Source organism: Lepidochelys kempii, chromosome 9 (genome assembly GCF_965140265.1).
Source record: "Lepidochelys kempii isolate rLepKem1 chromosome 9, rLepKem1.hap2, whole genome shotgun sequence".
NCBI classification, from domain to species: Eukaryota; Metazoa; Chordata; order Testudines; family Cheloniidae; genus Lepidochelys; species Lepidochelys kempii.
The window spans coordinates 32,955,681-32,978,943 of NC_133264.1; the positions used below are offsets into that span (position 1 = coordinate 32,955,681).

The window sequence follows — 23,263 nt, forward strand, 5'->3', positions numbered from 1 at the left end:
TTGACATAGTTCATATTCATAGGCATGAAAAGCTGGGAAAAGCACATCATTCCTCTTCACGTACAAGAATTTTGTAGTTACTTCAAAAAATTAAGGGCCAAAGTCTCCTGTTACATTTTAGCTAGAACTATGTCTATGGATAGGAGTGACGTTTCCCACTGCTGTCTTTTTATAAGCTGCTTACTATGGTCTCAAACTTCATATGTTCTGCAAGTTAAGGAAACTGTCAATTTTTAAAAAATAAAGGATTTTTTTGTTTTTTGTTTTGTTTTTTGGCCAGAACCAGTCCCAGTGGAGGCCATAAACCAAGAACAAAAACAGTACTAATGACTACATACAGAATGTTGTGAAAATGCACAAAGTAAACAAACTTCAAAAATCGCCCTTTAATTTTTCAGTTACAGTAATAAGATAGTTGAACATGTGAATTTCTGCCTTTGTTACATGAGATTTTCAAGTTGATTGTATCCCTTTAAAGTAAGACAAACCTAAAGGGCCTCCACACAAATAAATAAAAAGGTCATCTTCTAGGCTCTTCCAGAAATTCTCCAATCTTGGAGAATCAATTATTGTTTTATGTGTAGATATATAGGTGTATGTTTAGTATATAAAAATATATATTATGCATAGAACATACAAATGCATTTGCCATCAGTTTTGGCAGAGCATTAACAAATGTGTCAAGTTTTAAAAGGTAAAAAAACTTCCCCACCCCTCATTTCATAATCTCAGATGAAGGCAAAAAAAATGCTGACGTAACACTGAACTGCTTAATGCACAAGTTTCTACCACATCAGTCACTGGATGACTACAGCAACCACGAGAGAACCCTAATTTCCTTTAGATCATTTCCCTCTCTCTCTCAAAGACATCCAAAAAGAAGGTACAGTGCAATAACCCACTTCCTATTGACAATTGCACTCTGCAACAGTAACTTTCTAAAGCAACTTTTCCCCCCCAGCATAAAGTCAAAATAAAAACACAATTTTAAGTGTAAAAACATCTTAAAATAGTTAAGTACTGTTAATTTGTATATCCATGCACTCTAAGTGCAAAAACTGACTGTGCAAAGTTAGGGTTGGAGAGAAACTACAAAATGTTTGGAATTTCCTAACGTTCAGCTTTTGCTTTTTGCTGAATCCATGTGGGGGAAGCTGTTCTAGTTCTCCCTCATATGCAGATGTCTTGCTCCCCTCTTTTTCAGTGTCCCCCTATTGGAATATGTACAACACTGATCAGACAGTCAGCCAGTGTGTTTAACTTATGAGCATATGCAGTTAAAGCAAGCTGCAGTGCCTACTTTTGGGACAAAAATAATTGGTTACTAATTTTGCTCCTATCAACAGTGTAATGGAAGAGTCAGCTAGATTCCTTTTCCAGCTTCTGTACCAACTGAACTGGTCAGCCAAATTCAGATTGCATAGTACCACTTCTTTTGTTCTTTATTATATTAGAAACCAAGAATTAAAAAAAGCAAATAATTGTGTCTTAGTTCTTGTCTCCACAGTCCTTCCTGCAGAGGCTTTCCCTCCATCCAGATCTTGCTCTCTGCAGGCTTCTCCATATCAGGCCTTCCACCTGATCTGTATGGAGACTGCCCCTCCTTCCACAATTCTCGGTCTCTTCACCTGCTCTCCTGCACGAAAGGCAGGCAGTCTTATATGCAATTTCAGAGAGAGCATATAACTAGAACAAGAATGTGACTTACAACTACAGCTCCCAGTTTTAAAAGGCTTACTCAGACGCACAGAACTTCTCCAGCACCGGGGCCACGGAGGCAGGGAAGATAAAGCTCCTCTCCAGGGCTGGGTGGAGCAAGGGAAGATTGAGCTCCTCCTGGGGCTGGGGGGAGGCAGTGAGCTTCTGTGCCCTCTCCCCCAAAAAAGGGTTAAATTTAAATTCCTGAACACACCTCTGACCACTTACATGTCCCAAGCCCAGTGCCTACTTCTAAATGGTATGCATAACAGGATAGCAAGATATACAAAAAGTCAGTGCAAACACACAGTAGCCTACTTCCACAATTTTACGTAGTTGGTTAGCATTATGAATTTATTATTTGTGTATTCACAGGATATCACAGCTCCTTTATGCAAATTAAACAAAACAAGAGCATCTACAATGAATTGAGTCAAGTGACAATATCCAAAAGAGCTCAAATCCCAGAAAGCATCCTGCACTTTCCACATCCAATAGTTAAATAAAGTGGAAATCTAAAAAGTGTTAAGATTTGAAATCTGAAAGAACAAGGATATTCAAAATGTCAAGATTCCATCTTTTAGAAGTTCCATATCTGGACACACACACAAACATACTACATATTCAGCACTTGATAAGTCTGAATTCAGAGACAAGGGAAGTGTTCATACCAAAACCAAAGTGCCACCAACTTTCAGCCACTAAAAGGATTAAGTGGAAAGATCTAGCAATGGACAGAGGGAAAGAATTCCGTTCCTCCTCCTGCAGTACTGAAGGATTGAAATGCAGAAGTAGGCTTCCTACTCCCTTGAAACCTACTAAGGATAGAGGGAGAAGAGAAGAGTCACAGGAGTACTTTGACACAAATCTACTTCCCAAAAAAGTGTTTAAAGGTGACTGATCTTGTACCTCCCCCATCCTTCCCAAAGTCAAACTGGCTCCCAGAAGCCAACAGAAGGATTGATAGCCTGCTACACCTCCAAAAGACAAAAGGAAAGCAAGGTAAAAGACAAAAGAGTTGCTATTTTCATGAAGATATTTCTTCACTAGGATCTTTTGGTTTTGAGGTAGACCCTCAACTCCAAGCAATCTTGATTTTAACAAAAGAGCCAAAATACTATTTTTTGCACAGCTTTATCTGCAGAAACCTGGGTTATAGCTGACTATACTGAATGTGTATTCAAAAAGCAGTAGAGCAGAGCTGGGGAGGAAATAATGAACTGGGAAACAACCACCAGATGCATATTGAATTTTGGTCCTTTGTAAGAGAAACACCTTTAAACTGTGCACTGTGGTGTTCTTTGCAAATATGTTTTCTAAATTACTTAGCATTATTATAAGCAGACCCAATAGTGACAGCTCGAGATAAGACTGCTTAATACTTCCCATTAAGCATTTTTCAAATGCTTATAAACTTTGCTAAACTGTTTGGTGGAAGTTTTTCATGTTTCCTCTCTGCCCCATGCTTAGCTCTCTGCAAAGCTTTCTTTTCTAAAGATTTCAGTGAAAACCGTTCATCTATTTTGAAGAATTCGGTCTTACAAAGCTATTTTTATCTATATTAAAATTTCCATCAATTTCTCTGAAGAACTACAGTACCTCTGTGCTTTGGAGCAGAAATGTAAGTTTAGCATATAGACAAAGGTATTTTTTGCTACATGACAATCCATCCAAATTTGGTAGTTATGTCTCTGGAAATGGCAATCTGCATATGCTCATTGTTCGTTAGAGACCTATTGCTAAAATTTCAGAACATGCCAATTCCCCTGAGCATGCTCCAGCCCCACTACAACTCTACATGACGGAGTTAGAGCTCTAGGTGGGGAGATGAAACGTCAGTCACTGCTATTCTTCCCTTCAAGTCAAAGGTTCACTGAGTTGGGAGCCAGGAAACCATCATGAATCCTAGCCTCTGTTCTTATACCAACTAGCGTTAATTCTGTGCACTTCACAGCTGTTACAATTAAGCAAGGTCTTAAACCCTTATGTTAGGGTATATCTACACTGAAACACTTGATTTTTCACACCCCTGAGAGATGTAGCTATGCTGATGTAAATTCCCAGTGTAGACCAGCCCTTAAGAGAGAGATAGCTATTCTTTATTCTACAAGTAAGGTAATGGATGTTGTACAAAGTTACTTCTAACAGAGCTTGAGCATAGCCCATCCCAGCCACACTGCCATTCAGAATGTGTGTACCAAATTTATGTCCTTGCTGTGCTACCTAACTAAACACTGGACCACACTGCTCTGCAGAGCAAGACAAAGCCAGCACTCCCCATCTTCAACACTCTCTTGGTACTTAGCAAGTAGCTATTTAAGCTACTTGCAAAAAAGTAGTGCCTGGTGGGACTAGTGGCTGGTCCCAACAGAGACTAATAGTTCTCTGCTGCCAGTTACTCCTTTAGCTCATATGGTAGACGTATGCATGGTGTATTTAAAGGTGCTGGGTTCCAAACTTGCTAGTGACACATCAAGGGTTAATGTGGTTCCACATGATGAAATTTGTTTTTTCAGTTCGCTCCTTTAAAAATCTAGGCGATTACATAGAAAAATATTAGGTCCCAAGAACACTAAAGTTGCAAAGTCAAAGTTGCAATCAAAAGCTAGGAAAATCCAGTATTATGAGTATATGTGCAACCTTAATTCAGCCCCACCGCATGTATCTAAACACCACCACATTCTTTAGTTACAGGATCGCATAACATTTCTGATTTTGCATAACATGCACAGTGAATGAGGCGGAGGGTTGCCAGTAGGGAAAAGAGGTTCTCTTGTGTTTAAGACACTAAACTGGGACCTGAGATAGCTGGGTTCTATCCCTGGCTCTAATGAAACCTACTATGATGCTGAGCAAGAACAGCATAATGCATACATACTGAAGGGAGCCAGATTAAGGCAACCCTAAATCTGGCATTTCCAACTTGAGTACCTGACATTGCAATATTAGCATTCTTTAATTTATAGTATTTTGTATAGAATATTGAAAGACATCTGGAGACAGCAGGATCTAGCAGTTAGGTCACTGGACCACACGTCAGGAGACCTGGATTCTATTTAACTTCACCACTGAGTTTCTGCGTGTCCTTGGCCAACTCACTTCTTTTTATGCCAGTTTCCCCTTCTGGAGATTATACTTACCTGCAGTCTCCTTTGTAAAGTACTGAGATCTACAAGGGAAAAGCACTTATACAAGAGATATCAAGCTGTATTCGGTTTCATGTCACTATGACAACCTGAAGTTAAACTGAAGTCTCTGTACCCTTATCCAACTGGTTGATGGTCAGGTCACAGCCATTTCAAAAGTATCTAATAGATGTACAAGACACCTCCCCCCTGCCCACTACCTTATTTAAGTCTAAAATTTGCTGCCAATCTTGCTCCCATTTTCATCTACTGCCCCAATCCGTCTGGCATGGCTATATACTACAGCACTGTCAATTAAAGCTTCAATTAATGTTTTTATTTTAACTTTTAAAATATGTATTTGTGTACTCAATATTCCAAGTTTTACTTTTCATTCTGTTGGGAGAGGCAAGAGACGGAGGAAGCAGCACTACTGTAAATTGTAACAGTAGTTACAGCTAAGCAGAAAAATCTATGAAAATCAAATATCTATTCCCACCTAAGTAGTCTCCTGCTTAAGGACATGCTGGGCCAGGATAAAATAATTCTGAAATTAAACCAAAGCTGAGCCTCCCAGATAACTGAAGGTAAATCCACACAGTCTCAAAGCGTCCAAGGCAACTGACTGGGGCTTGAGCTGCGAGGTTAAAAATAGCAAGTTAGATGTTTGGGCACCGAGACCCTCGTTTCAGAGCCGAGATCCAGCCTAAGTCCGAACACCTACACTGCTATTCTTTGCCCCACAAGCCCTAGTCAATTGACCCAGGCTGAGACTTGCTTTTGCAAGCTTTTTTTGTTGGTTTGCTGTGTACCCAAAATAGACTACATGTACAGTAGGGAAATTTGGGGAAGTTCCCACCAATGCCATCATCAGTTCAGCTCTGCCAATGGTAGCAATGTTTGAAGTCCTAGCTCTGGCTGCCAGTGGCACTTTTAGCCTTGTCAACCAGACCTGCTTTGAGCAGGATTAGAAGACACTGTGCTTAGACACCAACGCGCAGCTTACATTAGGGCTCCTGACACAGATGGCACTCATGTAGCTTTAAAAATCTGCTTGCAGTGCTGAAAAACTTGTGAAGTCTCTCTAGTGTACATATGTCCCCTACAATTAGGCAAATTCGAACACAAAGGCATTTAAAAAAAGTTTTGGTGCTGCATTGTGTATAACATTACAACACAGCCTTACTGGTTCTTTTAACAGTAAAATCAAGCTCCTTTTAATGATTCATAAATATTCTTACTTTACTACTAGTTGCTGGCACACAGATCCATTATCTGTTATCAGTTCATTCAGTTTTAATTCAAGGTGAACTTTTCCCTGCAAAAAATAAAAATACCATATGTAAATATTTTTGAAATCCTTTATTTCAAAAGTAGTAACAGCACATAGGAAAGTAACTCACACATACTTTTAAAATATAATTTATCCCCCATATAAGATATAGAACTTACTCATTTAAAAAAAACCAGACATGCTGGCAGAAAACGGAGGTAATCAACAGCATACTAATGCTAAGTGGAATATTTCTAGGTAAAGAGCTCACCCCTGCTCCCACTGACTTTAATGAAACCCATTATTAATCTTGCTAGAGGTAACTAGTAATTTAGGGCCCCATCCTGCTCTCACTGAGCTAGCAAAAAAGAGACAAGCAAGCCTTGATATGAATATATGACCAAACACTACTATACCCAGCAATATGGGACTCTAGAACCTTCCTTGTTGCCTGTTCTAACCAGGCTTTGGAGGATGAGAGGCTGCCAGAAATATTTATGAGTTACTTAACTGAGAAACAAGTTGTTACTGTTTATTACATGCACAACACTAGCAATGTGCTAAGTGCTTTCCAGATTGAGGAAGTGACCTCTTCTCGTTATCTGTTTGATCTGAATGATGGAGTATAGAAAGTAGTGAAGAGCAGTGAGAGTGAACTTTACTTATTTCTATGATACATCTCTGCACAAAACTGTTATGTTAGACTGAATCATTCATTAGCGACAGCAAAGGTTTATAAAACAATACTCAAAATATTTATATGCTGTTTGATACAATGAAAGACATCATTTCAAACAGATTTTGAAAATTATTGTGGGGAGTTACTTGTTAATAGACTTTGTGCAGTAGTCGCCCAAATAAGTGTACTTAATGTAGAATCTCATTCATACATAAATAAAACAGCAATTGTTTCAATTACATCTTTATGAGGACAAAGAGTTAACCATTTTTCCCATACCCTCTGTAAGTGATAATGTATCTAACCAACTTTGGGACAATACTGCAAAATTAACATACATACATCTTTGGGCTCTTCCTGCCTACATCTGTGATAACACTCATTTGACCTGGATACAAAAACAGACTGGCTACTTATTCTACAGTAACTGCAGTTCTTCTAAAATGTTGTAGTTAGTGTGGATTCCACTGTAGGGGCGTATACACCTCATACACAAGTTCGGACTTTTTTCCTTTTTACTAGCAGTGTCTATCAGGGCTACACACATGCCCTATGCCTCTTTGTGCTCTCACATGAGATCTTAAAGGGCAGGGCAGCCATGACCTACTGTCAGTTCCCTCACAAGTCAAACCCCATGTTGCTAAAGCCTCCAAATAATGGTGATAGAGGACAGATCATGGAATTCACACTGACTGTAACAGCTTCATGACCCAGTTTTTGTAACTATTTTCTCTTTTTCATGTATGTGTCAGTGTGGATCCCATGGTAGGAAACGCACAAGCAGTATCCTCATTGGACAGTGGTAACAAGGAGTTTCAGCTGTGTCATTTAAGCAGACTGAAATATTGCTCTTCTGAACCTGGCTACCATGTGAAGTGCATAAAATATTTTAACAAAAAAAAGTTAGAGGGCTGCTTCACATAGCTGCCTTGCAGATCTTGGAGATTTGAATGGTTTGGATGCAGGCAGACAATGCCATCTGTATCCTGGTAGAGTGTGCCTGGCCATTTGAAGGGAGAGGCTTGCCCACTTGACAGGAGATGGAAATTCACCGCGTGATCAACTTTAAAATGCTCTGCAATGAGCTATCTGGTATATCAAAAGGCCAGGCTGTCACAAAAGACTAGACCTGGTGGAATAGGGCACGGCACCTTTTGAAGCTGGTGTTCTCTAGACGGGGTTCAACATGGGTCTCAATCTTGTCAAATTCACAGATGTGTGAAAAGACCAGTGTGCATTGCCAAAGAAAAGCAAGTCCTCAATTATAACCTGCATCTCTTTAGGCATGGCCCAATGGAGCTTAGAGCCATGATACTCTGTGCATGGTAGCTACGGTAGCCAAAAGACCTGATCTGATGTCCTAGGCATCCATCACTGCTTACAAAGCCATCTTAACAGCATAATTAAGGAAGATCAGCTGGTGGTCAAGCTCTTCTCTACTGTCACGAGGGATCTTTGTGAGGAAGGCTATCATCCTGCCTCACATTAGAAAGTTATACTTGGTCAGAAAGGCCTGGCAGTCAGCCATGCACAGATATAGTGACTCTGAAGAGTACAACTTCCTCCCGAACAGGAAGAGGCATTTGGGGTCTTCATCCTCAGGGTATTTTTGTTCTCTCTACTTTTCTTATTCAACACAACTAACAAGTCTAGGTTTATGTGACTGCACAAGTACTCAAATCCTGAATGGGGTACCAGGCACCTCTACATGTTCTGCCATTGGTGGCTGGTGTCTGCCCCAGGGCTTCAGGGGGGCTAGTAGTCCTCTGTTAATGGGGAGGGTAATCCTGGCTGGACCACAAACTGACAGGGTGTCAGCTTGTGAGACTTCTGAAATCTCCATCGGCAGAGTCTAGGGAATCCGTAAAAGGCACTTCTGCAAAACTGTGAAGTTACCGGATACCAAGGATCCTGCTTCATCCAGTGTCAAGAAGGAGGGATCCTTTGATGTTGACATGGGATACTCATGTTGCTCAGCCCTGGATCTGCCTCCTCTTGAAATTCCCCCATTGGTTGTCTGGCCAGAAATGCCCCTTGGGAGGGAGATCTCTTGCTCTTCCTCTGTGGTGGAAACTGGCTCCTTAGTAAAAAGGTGGGCCCCAATGTTCTCAAGAGGGCCATGATGGCATACTGTATGGGTACAGATAACTCAAAGGCTGTTAGCTGGACCAGTGCCAGTCTTGGTGGGACAGTGGTTGCTAGGGCTTGTAGGAGAAACCTGCAGATGTCTCAGTAACACTGATCACAGACCTTGGTTGGCAGGGGGGCGTTCTTTGCTAGATGACGGTTAGAACATACATCACAGTGTTGGTGAGTAGACCTCTAGGAGTAACAAGAGATGCACTGATACAGAGACAACAGACCTGGACTGCTGGAGTCCGGGGTCAATGGCGTGAGGATAGCCAGTGTTGAAGTATGCTGCCTCACAGTCTGCTTCTTCTCTCCACCCAACATTGCGTAAAAGGCTGTTCTCCAGAAGCTGTGTCTGCACCTATGGGAGGACACTGAGCTCCTTCTTGAATTTCTGCCTCTTTCAGAGAGTCCCTTTCGTTGCCTGACTTCAAAACCAGAGACACAGATGATAGCTTCAACATCAAAACTGGGATTGATTTTGGTGTCAGTGCCGGGTCTTTCACTGGCTCTATCTTCTTTACAGTAATCTTAGGCATTGCCAGTCTGCTTAATAGATGGTGGCTTGTCTATTAACAGGATTGTGGTGCTTGTTTCCTCCAGGTCTGATGAGACCTTAATGGACTGTTCCAGAAGGTGGAGTTTCAGCTTTGCACCTCCACATGGAAATCCTCACATAGAAGGATAAGCGTACAGGGCATCTACTCGGAATGTGCAATTCCCCCAGGCAGAATAGACACTTATTTTGCCCGTCCTTCAAGAGGAATTAGGCCCTGGCAGAAGGGACAGGGCTTGAAGCCCACAGGTTTCAAATCCACTACTTGAGAACCCCTGTATGGTGGGGGAGAGGGAGGACGGGGGACAAGGGAGGTCTGACCAAAGAAGTTCAGTCCAGACCATTAAAAATTAGCTCATGGCATTCAAAACAAGAGATCAGAAATGGTTCTGAAGATCTGCAGAATATTTTGAAGTTCAACCTGAACTGAAAACTAGGTGGTTGAACACTCACCAAGATCCATCTCGCTGCCACAGACAATAAGGAAACTGAGGATTGGTCATGGCCAGCCCACCATTCACTCCCTCAAATGGGATCCTGAGGCAGCAAAGGGCACATGTGCAGCCCTGATGGACACTGCTAGTAAAAAAATAATAATCCAGTTTTGCATGCATGAGGCACATGTGCACCTAGAGTGGGATCCACAATGACACAGCCAAAGACTATCAGTTTTGTCAGCGTAACAGCTTAAACAAAAGCCACAACACCAAGTGGAAAATGAGTTTGTGCTGTATCAGCTATTCTGTGTAGCTATATCAATCTGTGGATTCTGGGGGCTTGTCTACACTTACCGGGGGATCGATGTGCGGCGATGAGCCACATAATGAATCGTCAGGATAAACACTAAACAGCTACCCATTCTATAAAAAACATCCATCCATCATGGGTCTAGTGAAGACTTGCTAATTCGACCACAGATCGCTCTCCCATTGACTCCTGTACTGCACCGTACTGAAAAGAGTAAGGGGAATCAACAGGATATCGCGTAGTCTGGACCCCACGGTAAATTAATCTAAGCTACGTCAATTTGACTTACACTATTCATGTAACTCAAATTGCATAGCTTAGATCGACTTTTCCCTGTTGCGTAGACAAGGCCTGGGAAAATCTGGGCTGCTATTCTAAGGTGCCTCAGCAAGGGACAGAGTGCCCACGGATCATACATATCGGGTGGGGGGAGCACAGCAGAAAACATACAGGGCACTGCACTTTAGGATGTAGTTCTGCAGAGCCAGGAAGAAGGAAAAAAAAAAAATCAGCCAAACAACCAAAACCCGCACAACCCTCTACCCTGTTTGGTTTCAGCGGGGTTTTGTGTGTGTGTGGTTTTTTTTTCGGGGCGGGGGGGAGGGAGGGTATGGAAAAAGCCTTTTGTAGGGCTTGCTGGATCCCTAGGCATAGCTAACAGTGTGAACCAAAGTACGCCTTGTCAGAATAGGCACCTTGTGGCACCTTAGAGACTAACCAAACTTGTCAGAATAGGAACACTTAGGTAGCAGCTAACCAAGTAAGCACCTTCCTGACTAGAGAGGATGATACAAGAACACACCGACCTCTCAAGAGATGGTACAAGGACACACAGAACCTGTGTAAGATAAGGATGGAAGGAGTATAAGGAATGAGGCAGGGAACTGCAAGAAGAGAAAGGACTGTTTCCTGGTTAAGGTAGCTGAATTTAGCCCTGGAGAGCTGGATTGTGTCCTTGCCTGTGCTACACAATTCCTTTGTGATGCTAGGCAAGTCATGTAAACAAAAATTTTCCACAGGTGATGACTAACTGCATGTCCTTCATTTTTTGGGTAACCCACTTTAGACGCTAGAGTCTGATTTGCAGAAGTGGTTGTTAGGATATAGATATTCAGGCCTGTCTGTAAAGGCCTATACTCTAAGAACGTAGATATATGACCAGCAGGAGAGTGAGTTTGTGTGTGTGGTTTTTGGAGGGGGGTGGGGGGGTCAGAAAACCTGGATTTGTGCTGGAAATGGCCCACCTTGATTATCATACACATTTTAAAGAGAGTGGTCACTTTGGATGGGCTATTACCAGCAGGAGAGTGAGTTTGTGTGGGGGGGGGGGGGCGGAGGATGAGAAAACCTGGATTTGTACTGGAAATGGCCCAACTTGATGATCACTTTAGATAAGCTATTACCAGCAGGAGAGTGGGGTGGGAGGAGGTATTGTTTCATGGTCTCTGTGTATATAATGTCTTCTGCAGTTTCCACAGTACGCATCCGATGAAGTGAGCTGTAGCTCATGAAAGCTCATGCTCAAATAAATTGGTTAGTCTCTAAGGTGCCACAAGTACTCCTTTTCTTTTTGCGAATACAGACTAACACGGCTGTTACTCTGAAACCAGTTTATCATTTAGCTAGTAATAGAGGTATACAAGAAAATCTGTGTAAGGGCCTTCTCTCACTGTGACAGTCTGAGGCCCTGTTCTTAGGCCAATGCCTTTGGCTAAGCAGCAGAGGCAACCATAAGCTGGGAAGCGAACGGTCACATCCACACATTCCAAACTAGTCAATATGGGGCTGTTAGGAAGGTGATCTGATCTATCACCTCCAGAGAAAGGGAAGAACCTAGAAGATGTAAAAGGAAATTTAGGTTGATAGTTTTCTGTCTGGTAAGAACTCACTTACCAATAGACACAGCTGGGAAACCCTTATGTCTTTACAGATGTAGTTGTGAAATCCTCACTTCTGTCATTATAGTTCCCACTTTGCTATTGTTTATTGGCATGGCCTCTGTCTGGTTCTGTGATTGTTTCTGTCTGCTGTATAATTAATTTTGCTGGGTGTAAACTAATTAAGGTGGTGGGATATAATTGGTTAGCTAATCATGTTACTATGTTAGGATTAGTTAGTTAAATTTCAGTAGAATGATTGGTTAAGGTACAGCTAAGATTATTACTATATAAATTAGGGGCAAACAGGAAGTAAGTTGGGATTCGAAAATAAGGAAAAAGGAATTTGGATTTAAGCTTGCTGGAAGTTCACCCCAATAAACATCGAATTGTTTGCACCTTTGGACTTCGGGTATTGTTGCTCTCTGTTCATGCGAGAAGGACCAGGGAAGTGGGAGAGTGAAGGAATAAGCTCTCTAACATCTTGGTGCCAAGACTTGGGTACATCGCATTGGATAGGTGAGTGGCAGCCTGTAAGTCCCCCTCCCCAACAGTCTGCGCAGCTGCTTGGAGGGGGTATGGCGAACTCTCGTGATGGTAGTCGCGGGTTCTGGCAAGCTGGGGTAATGGATTTTTTGAACAAATGGATAAGGAAGAATCAAGGCCCACACCAGATGCAGGGGTTCACCTGGGATGAGACTGACAAGGAGATGGGAGAGGCTTTGGGAGACCCCAAGGGAAAGGAGTGTGAGAAAAAGGGAACGGTATTACAAGGTTTGTGTGCTGGGATGGCATACTGGGTAAAAACGGAAGCTGATCTCCTCCAGCACATTAAGGATTTGGAGGGGATTGTGAATCAGCAACAGATTTTAACAGAAAAATCTGTGTTAGCAGTACAGGTAGCGGATTTGAAGGCGTGGGATGCTGCACGGACAGAGGAGTCTTGTGAGGCAATCCGGAGAAAGAGGGACGAACTGCTGGGGAGAGTAGGAGACTTAGGAGGAACTGTATTATTGTAAACATGGGGGCAATGGACTTGGGGACTACAAACCATCCGCCGCACTAATGGAACTGAAGGAGACACCTCCACCACCCTACCCTGAAAAAACACTGTACCCACCGCCAGTGAACGTTGTAAGCCAGCGATCCACAGTTACAGCCCCTGCGAGAGAGGCTACCCGGGAGGAGGCAGGAATAGTGGCCCCGGTTGCGGGGTGGGGGGGACCATGCCCCACAAGTAGTAGAACAGGCAGAAATCCGCCCCTTGTCCCTGAAGGACCGGGAGGTAGTACTTGTAGGCAGTATTTGGTACCCCGGAATGATTGGGATCAGTTTGTGCTGAGGCTAGTGGAGGTGGGCAGGGAGATGGAGGGTCTAACTCGTGAGGACCAGGTGATCTTATGGCGTAGTCTTTTGGGACGAGGTATCTTGGGAATCGATGTGGCAGGAGTGGCACACCCATTTCTAATCCCCAGACAGGTGGCAACACAGTTGTTTGGGGTGTACTCTTGTACTGCGGGGATGAATAAGATGAAGCGAATCCCTGGGGAAACAGGGCAGGATACACTTAATCGCATACAGGCATGGGCACGGTGCTGGGTGGATCCCTTGGACGGTCCATGGGTGATGCCTCAGGCAGGGGCACCGGGACCTGGTGGGGGTGTGGAGCAGGGTAGGGGTGTGGAATTGCTGGAGAAATGGTTGGAGCTCAGCAATCCGCAGTTCGTGGGGCATTTAAGGTTGCAGCATCCTGAACTTGCTCCCAATCAGCTACCCTAGTTTCTGGAACAGGCAGATGTGTGGAGGCAGATGTGTCAGGGGGAAGAGCCAGTCCATTCTATTACTGCAGGGGATCAATACAAGGTGGAAAGGGGTGGGTCAGCCTGGAGAGGAGGAGGCAGAGGGAGAGTTTGTGGCTTGGGTGGCGGGGTGAGGGGGGTAGTCAGGGACGAGCATGCAGCTATAGAGCACCAGATCCAGAGACTGCAGGCTAAACTGACTACCCAGGATCTTACCAGATCAGGGGGAAAGTGGCCCCAGAGGCCAAGGGACTGGGACTGCCTGAAATGCCAGACACACAATTTTGCGTGGAGACAGGAATGTGTTCGGTGCCAGGATCCCTGGTCCCACTGTGAGCCAGTGGGAGGGACAGAGGTGGGTGCTGCAACTCAGGGGTGCCCTGGGAGGCGTCCTGTCCATGTTCTCAGTTTAGGACGTGATGTATCTGGTCGTCCCACACTCCAGGGGGCAATCTAAACGAGTCCCATAAGGGATTTTTTGATAGACACTGGAGCAGCCATCAATTTAACCACATGGGGGCAGGGGAGACCCTCAGAAGGGACTGAGGCAATTGTAGGAGCAACGGGAGGGGAGACACAATTAACGCTGAGGCGGGGACAAACCAAGGAATCTGGGGGGAAGGGGAGATTATGTGGGGTTGTAATGATATGCTTCATCTGTTGGGGGCAGGAGATTTACACAAACTGGGACTTGTACTGGATTTGGCCAATTGGGTGTGTTTACTGGGGCAAACGCAGGACGGTCAGGGCTATACCATTCCTATAGGGATAGCCACTATGACCATTAAAGCAGCACATGCCCTCCCACCACCCCCGGCTGGGTGGGAACACATCCATGTGTGGGCGAAGGATAACCTGGATTGTGGTAGGGGCAGCATGGAGGTACTGACGGAGGGAGGGGACTCTCCCCCACAGAAACAGTATCCTATTCCTCAGGAGGCGTTGGCAGACGTGGGGGCAACTATTGGGGAACTGGAACAGAGGGGACTGATTAGGGCAGTTGCATCCCCTTGTAATGCTGCTGTGTGGCCAGTGAGAAAGCCAAACAGTACCCGGCCCCTGACTGGGGATTACAGGGCACTAAATGCTCTGGTCAATTCACCAGCCTCAGTGGTGGCAGCGTACCCTGAAATGTTGGCCCGTATTGGATCCCAATTCCAAATTTTCACTGTTTTGGACATAGCTAATGGGTTTTGGTCTCTGTCACTAGCTACCTCGTGTCAGTATAAAACTGCATTCACATAGGAGGGCAGACACTTCTGCTGGACAGTCCTACCCCAGGCATATAGGGACTCCCCTGCAATTTTTCACAGATACACGAGACAGGCTCTGGAGGGGGTGGATTCAGCAAGGTGCATACAATATGTAGACAACCTGTTGCTAATGTCAAGGACAGAGGAAGAAGACAGGGAACTAACAGAGCAGGTCCTGCAAGCTTTGGCAAGAGCAGGACTGAAGGTCAATGGGAAAAAGGCTCAGATGGGACAGACAAGAGTGACCTACTTAGGAGTGCAAGTGTCTCAGATGGGAAGGGAAATCGATAAGGGACGGGTGCAACTGATCCAGTCCCTGCCACTGCCTACGGATGTTAAAAGCTTGGAAAGTTTTCTGGGTCTAACTGGATTTTGTGGCCAATTATGCAGAAATAGCCCAGCCTCTATTTGACCTAACCCAAGCCTCAACTTGGGAATGGTCAGAAGAGTGTACTGAGGCAGTGAGAGTGCTAAAGGAAAACCTGGCCAGTGCTCCAGTGCTGGCCTCCCCGGATGGGGAGAAATTCTTTTACCTGTATCCTTTGGTATCGGACACTACCATCGGTTGTGCATTAACACAGGAGTATGGAGCAAAGGACCGACCTGTGGCTTTGCCTCTCGACTTTTGAGTGCTGTGGAACTGAAGCATGGATGGTGTGAAAAGGTGCTGTTGTGTTCCTACTGGGGGGTAGGGAAATTCAAATACTTCACGGGAATGCAGAAAGGAATAGTTCAATCTCATCATGACCCCCTGCGGCTGTTAAACATGCATAGTATCTTACAGGGACAAGTGAGTGGGCAGCGTATTGCCAAACGGTTGCTGGTTCTATAGGCAGAAAACATTAAAGCAGAAGTGTTAAAGGAACCCATAGTCTGGGTAGCTGGATTACATCTGGCTGGCACCCCACACCAATGTGAAGCCAGCCCAGGTAAAACCCAACATCAGGTGTTTCGGGCAGCTAACCCCAATCAGGTAAAGGAGGGGACACTGGTATGGTTTTTGGATGGAAGTTGTAGGTATCAAGGGGGACAGAAAACTGCAGGCTTAGCTGTTGTGGGAATCAGAGGCAATGAGACAGTCAGCACCATTGGTTTCTCACTAGAAGCAAGGTCAGCTCAGGAGGCAGAACTGGCAGCCTTGCTAACAGCTTTAAATGAAGTGGATCCCAAATTTGAGCCAGAAGGTTGGATGGTGGTAGATTCAGATTATGTATTTCGTGGTGCCATATTAATGCTGAGATGGTGGGCAGATAATCATTTCAGGGCAAGAGACGGCTCCACAATCAAGCATGCTACCTGATGGAAGCGAGTGGAGGAGCTCAGTCACTGTTTTACATGGATTAATGTGGTAAAAGTAAAGACACACAAGAAAACAGGACCCCCAAGCAAAGGAAATAATCTGGCCGATGTAGAGGCTAAGTGGGCTGCAACAGAGACACCCCCATGGCCCTGGGAGCCAGAAGAGAGTGTGCCTGTAGCAGTGTTAACAAGAAGCGGGGTGGATACAGATCGGGGAGGGAGAATTCGAGAGCTGCAGGAATCTGACCCGAGACTGGAAGGCATCATGAAACTTGGGGACAAGCATGTGCCCAAGGTGGAACTAATGGAAGGGACTTGGTGAGTCTTAATAACTGAGGGACCAGTAATGTTGTGCCCTCAGGGAAGTCGGATGGCTTTCTTAAGCTGGGTGCACGGAAGTTTGGCAGGGGGACACCCCAGGTTTGAGGCGGAACTGGGAATTTTAAAAAGGTTGTGCTGGTGGCCAGGAATGGCAGCTGTTTTAAAATCACATCTGGAACGTTGTTTGGACTGTGCCACGCACAGCCCACCTCAAGGTGCTAAGGGGAGAATTAATGAGATAAGCTCCAAGGGGACCATGGGAAAGAATACAAATTGACTACACAGGACCCCTTCCACCAGATCACAGGAAAAACTGATTCATGTTGGTGGTAGTGGATGCTTTCAGCAAGTGGGGGGAAGCTTTCCCCACAAAGTATCAAACTGCCCAGGTAACTGCTGAAATACTGGTAAATGAGGTTTCAGAGTAACAGCCGTGTTAGTCTGTATTCGCAAAAAGAAAAGGAGGACTTGTGGCACCTTAGAGACTAACCAATTTATTAGAGCATAAGCTTTCGTGAGCTACAGCTCACTTCCTCAGATGCATATCGTGGAAACTGCAGCAGGCTTTATATATACACAGAGAATATGAAACAATACCTATTCCCACCCCACTGTCCTGCTGGTAATAGCTTATCTAAAGTGATTTCCAGCACAAATCCAGGACAGTGGGGTGGGAATATTGTTTCATATTCTCTGTGTATATATAAAGCCTGCTGCAGTTTCCACGATATGCATCTGAGGAAGTGAGCTGTAGCTCACGAAAGCTTATGCTCTAATAAATTGGTTAGTCTCTAAGGTGCCACAAGTCCTCCTTTTCTTTTTGGTAAATGAGGTATTCACTCGCTAGGGGATCCCAAAGGTGATTGACTCAGACCCAGGAGCTGCTTTTCGGTCAGATCTGTTAGGGGAGCTATCGGCCCTCACTGGAATCACACAGTGGTTCCATATTGCTTATCACCCACAGGCTGCGGCGCAGGGGGAATGCATGAACCGCACCATTAAAAGTGAGCTAAGAAAGGGAGTGGAAATGGGAGGAAAAAACCGGTCACAGTTACTGCCCTTTGTCTTAATGAGACTAAGGGCCCGAGAATCAAAGGGCACAGGATTTTCTCCCTATGAAGCTCTCATGGGAAGGCCCATGGAACGGTGGGGAAATCTACTTACTCCAGTACCTGGGGAAGTCACTACACACGGCTTAACACAAGAATGGATTTTAACTCTAATCGAACATGTAAAACACATACAGCAGGCAGTGGCCTGGCGAGATGAGCAAGGAGCAGTAAGAGTCAAAGCATGGTATGACCTGCCTGGGGAGTGTAATCTAGCCATGGTGGGAGATCTAGTGATGTACAAGATTCCAGGTCAACACCATCCATTCCCAGTTCCTAAATGGAAGGGACCCTATCTTGTCCTTGACCAATTAGGGCCCAGTCTGCTATTACTGGATACAGAGAATGGGAGTGGGTTCACTGCACGCAAATAAAAAGGTACAAACAGGGGATTGGGAAAGGGGATGCGTAAATTTTGGTGTGTGTGTATTACAGGTTAATTCAAAAAGGAGAAAAGGATGAAAATTCCCTGGCCCTGGATGGAACAATTACTAGTGTTAATCACAATTGTCACATTTACAAATTCTATTCAGATCCCACGATGTGAAGTGTCAAAAGGAGGAAACACATGGACGGCTACACATGCAACCTGTGGTAATAAAGCTAATGAAGACTATGAGAATCTCCCCATAGAAAGATGTACCACTAATACTCCAACAGGAATTTGGCAGTGTCGGTATATGATTTATGGATTAGATGGGGGAATCCCAACCAGGTGGAGAATATCAAATTTATCAGGAAATATTGCATGGTACTCCCTGGGTGCTGCCATGATTAACGATAATGGAAAACACAGTTACCCAGCTATGTGGTTTGTTACAGAGGGTCCAAAGAATATAATCCTCTGGTCTCCTGCAGCAAATGAACCCTCTTGGGAAAACAGGGCCCCACATTTAGGGTGTGATGTTACCATATGTAATCACAATGGTACTTCCATGGAAGATAATCCCCAAAGGTGTGATTGTTATGTACATATTACATTAGGTGTAAAATCCCCTTTGGAACGCTGGGTGTATGGTGAGTTAACCATTTTACAGAATGTAACCCTACAGGTGATATGGATGCCAAGTTGGAAGAATCCAAATTTAAAGTGGCCACAGCCTGGAGCAGAGAATATTCCCCGACGAGCAAATGTATGGGAGCCATTTTGGGAGCAGGTGCAGCCAGCACTTTTTAATGTGTCCTTTCACTTTATTACATGGGTGGTACACCCCAAGGAATGGTGGGTGGACCAAATTCATCCTAATTGTAGTATGTACATAAAAGGATTGAAACAACAATTCAATGGATGGGTGAGGGGACACACCTGGAATCGTCATCGGAAAAGGGAATTGTGGGAAGCGGTGAACACCATGCTGGGTACATGGAATCTGGGGGACGAGTGGGTAACCAAACAATTAATAAGCCAAAATGTGAAATTTCAACAAATGAATGGCACAGCAACTATTAGCAGTTGCCACAGGGTGGAGGACAGCAGTAGAGGTAAACTTGCAGTTAACTAATTGGGCAGGGCACCTGGTGACATGGGTAGGGGATGGCTTCAGAAGACTAACATGGGGAGAAGTGTGCGTAGGTATTCAAAATGCTCAGTTAATAATGTTAATGGATATTATGAGAGATGCTTGATCAGAACAATGGCCTTCAGTATTAAATCGGGAGGCTAGCCCATATTTATCCACAATTGCAAAAACATACCCATCTACCTGGAAAACAACATCCCCGACCTGTGGGGACCATTCTTGTGTTATTGTTACTATGATACCATGGGAAGGAAATGCAAATAAGGTGGTTCCCTTGAACCCTATGGGAGTAAGTAGGAAGGGGGAGCGTGTTGGGAGCCACTAGGAAATAAGTCGGGGGGTGGAATGGGTAAATTGGACTTGTCATCACATTAAGCAGTTGTATATCCAGAGGAGGAATATGGATGTGCCCCTCTATGACTATGGAGGAGCAGGATCAATGGCCTATTGGAAGGGGGGGGCATTTAGGGGTAATGTATATGGGGTACGGTGTATTCTGTTGGGAATGTATGCAATCCTGCAATATAACACTAGGCGGCAAAATCCTTCCAGTGTATGACCAAATTATGAACTTCTATACACTGCCACCTGGACTATGGTGCCCCAATGGATCAGTGGACTTAATCGTTGTAAACAATCGAACCAGCACCTACTACCCCATACCGTACCAAGTAGCTGAATTGGTTTGGACAAACAGGGAAGTCCTGTTTCACTCCTTGCAACCCATGGAAGGGGCACGTCAAGAGATCTTTGAAGAATTTAGCTCTAACAAGTTTCTACTTGGCAAGTGTGAACTGTTATTTCCAGAGGCTCAAAACTTGGCCAAATGAGGGCCGATCTTTTACAGGGGTGGCAAAAGGCACTTCCCTGTTGCTAGGGCCGCACTCCTGCCATTTCAAATCCCCAGTACAAAGCATGGAGGTGCTAGAGCTTTGAGGAAACTCTTGCAAGCGTGGTTTTTTTTTTTGTTTGTTTTTTTAAAAATGGACAAAATAAGCATTTCCCCCCAATCTCATGATTGGAAACAGCTGAAACATTTTAGTTGAAACTTTGAAAAAATAATTCAGTCTATAAGTTTCAATCCTAACAACTAAAGGAAACTGAAAACAGTCTTATAATGGAAAGTGTTGGGCAACCTTAATTATAACCAGCACTACCTGTTCTACCTATAACAGATAAGCGGATGCAATACATGCACACATGGAGAGGAAATGGAGAAAATATTGGTCAGCATGATAAACAGTGGCGGCAAATGATAGTTACCTTTATGAAAATTGTGACACCATGTTGAGCATCTGACGAATCGTCAAATCAGCTACACATCACATCACTCCTCCTCCCTTTCCAACTACAGAGAAAGGAAGCATCCTATCCCTCTTTAAGGCAGGGGCACCACTTTTCTTTCCCCGTGCTGAGAAGTAAGCATCTGGTCTCTGTTACTTCCCTCCTCCCCTCCCACCCAAACTAGTTTGTCCCCAGCAGGGCCTTTTATGGGATCTTTCCCAGCAGTTCAGTTTCCCAGTTTGGGGTGGGAGTGGTTGTTACTATCCTGCCATCCAGAGGAAGACCCAGCTGCTCCCCATCAATGAGTCCATTCTACTGAAAGTCCTGAAACATTTGATACTTCACTTGAGGAAGTTTCATCATCTCCTAGACTTTTCCAGGTCTAGTTGTGCACTGTGCACCTTCAACATTCACAGTGCAAGTCATATATTCCCTTCCCTTTATATTATATTCCAGTTTACATAAAAATGAATCCACCACCCACTACATGCTAGTCATTTATCCAACTGTTAATTCTCCTCCAATTCACGCTTTTGAGTAAGGCACAATTGCTCTCCTTTCTACTCTTGTACATAGAAAACCTGTCCGCTGCACTGGTTCAAGTCACAGTTTATACCAGCACACCATATATACACTAGGGTTTGCACTAGTGCAGCTAAACAATGCTGACAGGCCTAGTGATCGCTCCACTTTTGAAAGCACACAAACTTCTCAACGAGTTATTTAAAAGAATAAAAAAAGTTAGAGCTCAAACTTGGCAAAGCAGAATATAAACAGTTCTCAAATTTTTATGTTGAAATTAATGAGTCAATAACTGGTTCTTTTAACATAGTCCATTAACACAGGTTTATCTAAAGACTTATGGTGATTAAATATGTACAAGTTTAGATTACCTAAAAGTTAGCTAAAAGATTCTATGGTGAGACACCATAAGATTAGATTCATAAAGAACACACTGCTCTGAAGAATTTGGGGAGTGGGTGGGAAGATACAAGACTGATTTTTACTAGTTGGAACAAGCTACAACTTGACCTATAAAACACTGCTACTGTTGCTGCCCCATAAAGACAATAAAACCCTTAGCTGAGCTCTTGCACGCTTACATCAAAACATGTATATGTCAGAAAAATGAAACGTTTATGTTCTAATTCCTTTGGGGCAAAGGCCGTTTTCCTCTGTGTACATCACTGGATGCATGGGAGGAGCAGAAGAGAGGTGGAGACTTAGAAGTTTCTTTCATAAGGAAGTTTCAACAGTAACTATTTTGGGATCCCTGCCAAGTATTTCGTAAACTGTTACTACATGCACTGAATGACAAGTACATTAAGAAAATATTTGTCAAGCCTTGTGTAAGCACAGAAATGATGTCATACAAAATAGATTTACAGGGTAAAACAATGAGATACTAAAGATGATGCCAGTAATATTAGAAAGAGCTCTTGAATACCAAGTGAAGAGCTATCAGTAGCAAGGTGGATAAAAATGTTTTTAAAAAAAATTTTTTTTTTATTTAAATCAGCTTTTTTCCCTCAAAAAGCATTTTATTAAAAAAAATCTAAAGATAGTTTTAATTAAGATACATTGTAGCTCAAAGATATCTCATCATGGAATACGGATTATACATTCTAATTCTATAGTATGAGACAATGTATTCATGCAATGTTTAAAAAAAGTTTTGTAAATGAGTTGCAATAGTTCATGGTTTAGGGATCCAATCTCATGGGGCTTCAGTATAGATTATTTAGGTTAATCTTTCTATCTACCCAATGGGACCCAGTGCTCAGTCTAGACGATACTATCAGAGATGCTTAGTTTTGCAGTTCTCAAACTGGATTTGTGTATCCAGAGGTAACATGCTTGTTAACAGCAAAAACGTTTTAAAATAAATAAATATATAGAGATGAGAAACAACAGACCTCAACTCTATTGTCCCTCTGCAAATTTGTATACACGGTCAATCCCTTACTCTCTCTCTCAAAGTAGAAAGTTTCAAAAAGTTCAATGAATAGAAGTTTGTTGGGGGCGGAATAGATCTGGACAAGGAGAAGTCTGGAGATAAATGTGAGAAGTGAGGGACATAGGTTTGTTTGGTTAAAATATTATAGGTTTTCTGTTGAAGAAAAAAAATCCAGAATACTTAACGTTGTTTTGGTAAAATAAAACCTTTTAAATGTCTGGTGATGTTCTCTTCCTAATACAGCATGGCAAGAAAATCCCCCAATTATTAATGATTAACCTGTTGAATTGGAGACAGTTCACCTCCCAATGACTTCATAAATATCTGCTTAAATTACCTTTGATAAATGAAATAACCAAACAATCATTCGTCTTCTGATATAGCTGTAAAACTAATCTGAAAAGTTTTCAAAATAAATCACTGTTTAAAAATGTATAGTGTGTACCTTCTAAAAATGAAACCTACATCTCTGAGTTGTGAAGAATATGTATTAAAAGGTTATAACAACCAATAAGAATGCACTTTTATGTAGAAAACCACAATTAAATTGAGTCTTCTTAAGTAGGGATTTAAATCATGATTTAAATCAAATCGATTTAAATCAAATCGACCCTGATTAACAGTGTTACCATAACA

General features: G+C 43.4%; 1 protein-coding gene across 5 annotated transcripts in view; it reads right to left on the reverse strand.

Moving 5' to 3' along the window:
* Nucleotides 1-23,263, reverse strand: part of RASA2 (RAS p21 protein activator 2) — a 184,273-nt gene that overhangs the window by 84,001 nt on the left and 77,009 nt on the right. For all 5 annotated transcript variants that reach the window (XM_073359814.1, XM_073359811.1, XM_073359812.1 and 2 more), the window contains one exon: nucleotides 6,065-6,141. In XM_073359814.1, coding sequence (XP_073215915.1) covers nucleotides 6,065-6,141 — 77 coding nt within the window. The remainder of the gene's footprint in view (nucleotides 1-6,064; nucleotides 6,142-23,263) is intronic.